Below are 2,800 nucleotides of genomic sequence, written 5' to 3' on the forward strand. Positions count from 1 at the left end.
TAGCCCATTGTCTGTTCGTAGCTTCTTGATCTTCTTACCCTGTCGATTCTCCACCAAAGCTTTCCATTGCTTAAAAGCTTTGAAGGCCTCATCCTTTGACTTAAGCAACCTAAGCCATGTGTATCGGGATTTGTCATCTACAAATGACACAAAATAGCGGAAACCTCCCATACCTTCAACCCTAGATGGACCTCAACAATCTGAATGGATATAATCGAGCACTTCATCAGTAATGTGAGCACCATTGCTGAACTTTGACCTGTGTTTCTTCCCAAACGCACAGTGCTCAGAAAATTCAAGGTTGACAAATTTGATTCCGGATAGTAGACCCCTCTTAGACAATAGCTGCATCCCCTTCTTCCCTATATGACCAAGCCTCATGTGCCAAATCTTGGTCATCTTCTGGTGAGACGTCGATGCGCAAACCGCAGAACTAGACAGTGTAACACCCTCAAAGACATAGAGGGTATTCCTCTTGATACCCTTAAGTAAAACTCCGAACTTCGGTAAATGGACAACTCCCCATCCGAAAACACTCTGTTGTACCCCAAATCATCCAAGGTACCTAATGAAATCAGATTCTTCCCCAAAGCAGGGACATGTCGCACTCTAGTCAATGTCATCTTTCGCCCATCACTAGTCCTCAATGTCATTGACCCAATACCCGTAATCTTACAAGGTGCGTTGTTACCTACAATAACTTTACCCCCATTGCAAGACTCATACGTGTCAAACCAATCTTGACGCGGACTCATATGGAACGAACACCCCGAATCTAGAACCCAATCATCAGAAAGATCCCCAGACTTAGCAGAACTCACTAACGCCAAGTCTTCCTCCGAAGTATAGTTCTTTCGATTTTTCCTCAACTACAGCAGCTTGGGACTTGCCCTTCCTCACCGGACAATTAGCCCTAAAGTGACCCGGTTCCTTGCAGTAATAACAGGTCTTCCCCGTAGTCTTACCAAATCCCTCATTGCCGTTTCCAGCACCCGACCCAGTATTGTTGCCCTTGTTAACCCCCTTTTTCTTTTTAGACTTTCCGGATTTAACAAACAACCCACTACCACTCTTCCCGTTATCACCTATAACTTTCTGACGAAGTTCCTTAGTATGAAGTGCTGCCTTCACTTCTTCTAAGGTCAGTGATTCTTTACCAACAACAAAAGACTCAACAAAATTCTCATAGCTAGACGGTAGAGATACAAGTAAAATCAACGCAGCATCCTCATCATCTATTTTAACATCTAAGTTACGCAAATCTAGTAAAATAGAGTTAATTTTTTCAAGATGTTCCCGTAAGGGAGTACCTGACTGCGTTCGGAAGCTGAACAACCGCTGCTTCAGCAATAATTTGTTGGTCAGCGACTTAGTCCTATACAATGACTGCAATTTCATCCATAGTTTCGCCGCTGTAGCCTGATCAGCGACCTCCGTGATGATATGATCATCCAAACTTAGCAAAATGGTAGAATGAGCCTTTTCCTCCATTACTGCTAATTGCCCGTCAGTTAACCCATCTTCCGACCCCGCAGTAGTACTCTTTGAAGCCAACGAACGCCAGATTGCTGCTGTTTCAACAGAGCCTTCGCCTTTATTTGCCATAGCCCGAAGCTATTTTTCCCGGTAAATTTCTCGATTCTTCTTGTAGATACTCCAGCCATTGTTCCACTCAAAAATTCTCCAAGGACTTAAACCTGAGCTTTGATACCAATTGTTGTGCGATAGCGGAAGCAAGTTCGTTGAACAATAATGAAACAATAAGAAAATTCAATGCAAAATAAGAAATTGATACGAGAGATTTAACGTGGTTCACTATCAATGTGATAGCTACATCCACCGGCACCAAGATCAAATAATTTCACTACGATCGCAAAGAATTACAGGATGAATCTCAATCACACTCACACTCACTAATTAATGGCTCTCCTGTGACCTCTCTTAATTTTGTGAATCATCATATATTAATCCTAAAATGGGAGTTTATATACTAATGCCCAATAAAAGGAAGTTATTACATAAAAAAAAAAAAGTAACCGTCCCAAAAACACCTCCCGTGAAAAGGAACCGCCATTTCGCGAGCCGTGTACAACTACGCGAGCCGCGAAATGGAGACAGAACACACTCCGCGCCCCGCGGACTAAGGCAACAGCTTCTCCACGCCTCGCGGATCTCCTCTTTGACCCATACTCATCTTCTTCAATGGTGCTTGATAGTTTGAGTCACCATTAACAACAAGGACTATGATGCAAAGGCTTTACAACAAAAATATACTCAGTTTCTGCCATGTTTAATAAAGATCAATTAAAATTTTTCTCTGTGATTCTGAAAGCATGTAACTTCATTCCATGTCACTAGACTCTTTAGTGAACCCAAAGAACCTAACTAAGCATACTGCAATATATTCAAGTCAATAATACCGAGCAAATAGAAAATCAAGGTGTGTATGAGTGGCTGAATGACTTATACAGAGAGAGGGGAACCTTAACATCAAAAGTGAGCTGCTTATGGGGTACAGGAAATCTAGCTGATGAAGGGTCCATCGAAAAATATAAGAAAGTTTTGCCTTCAAAGAGAGACATCATTATTCAAGATAGCTAGTGACATAACAAAAAGGCTTTCACATGAATGGATACAAAAAGCTCGGGTATCAAAATGAAAGAACAAAAAAAAATTGCTAATGCAAAAATCTGTGGTTCAAAAAACACACAGCATGACTTGGCACTTACGAAGGCCAATTAACTATGTTGCTTAAACAAAGGTGTTGTGTTGGACATGAACACACACGTACAGAGGAGAA

The 2,800-nt window shown here is 41.6% G+C and overlaps 1 protein-coding gene across 1 annotated transcript in view; it reads right to left on the minus strand.

Annotated features, from left to right (window-relative positions):
- The window catches only part of LOC130817350 (uncharacterized), a 17,186-nt gene extending 14,643 nt beyond the window's left edge, over nt 1-2,543 (minus strand). Inside the window, exon 1 of the mRNA XM_057683002.1 lies at nt 2,484-2,543. Coding sequence (XP_057538985.1) covers nt 2,484-2,543 — 60 coding nt within the window. The remainder of the gene's footprint in view (nt 1-2,483) is intronic.
- Nucleotides 2,544-2,800: the final 257 nt, after the last annotated feature.

Source organism: Amaranthus tricolor, chromosome 1 (assembly GCF_026212465.1).
Source record: "Amaranthus tricolor cultivar Red isolate AtriRed21 chromosome 1, ASM2621246v1, whole genome shotgun sequence".
Lineage (NCBI taxonomy): Eukaryota > Viridiplantae > Streptophyta > Magnoliopsida > Caryophyllales > Amaranthaceae > Amaranthus > Amaranthus tricolor.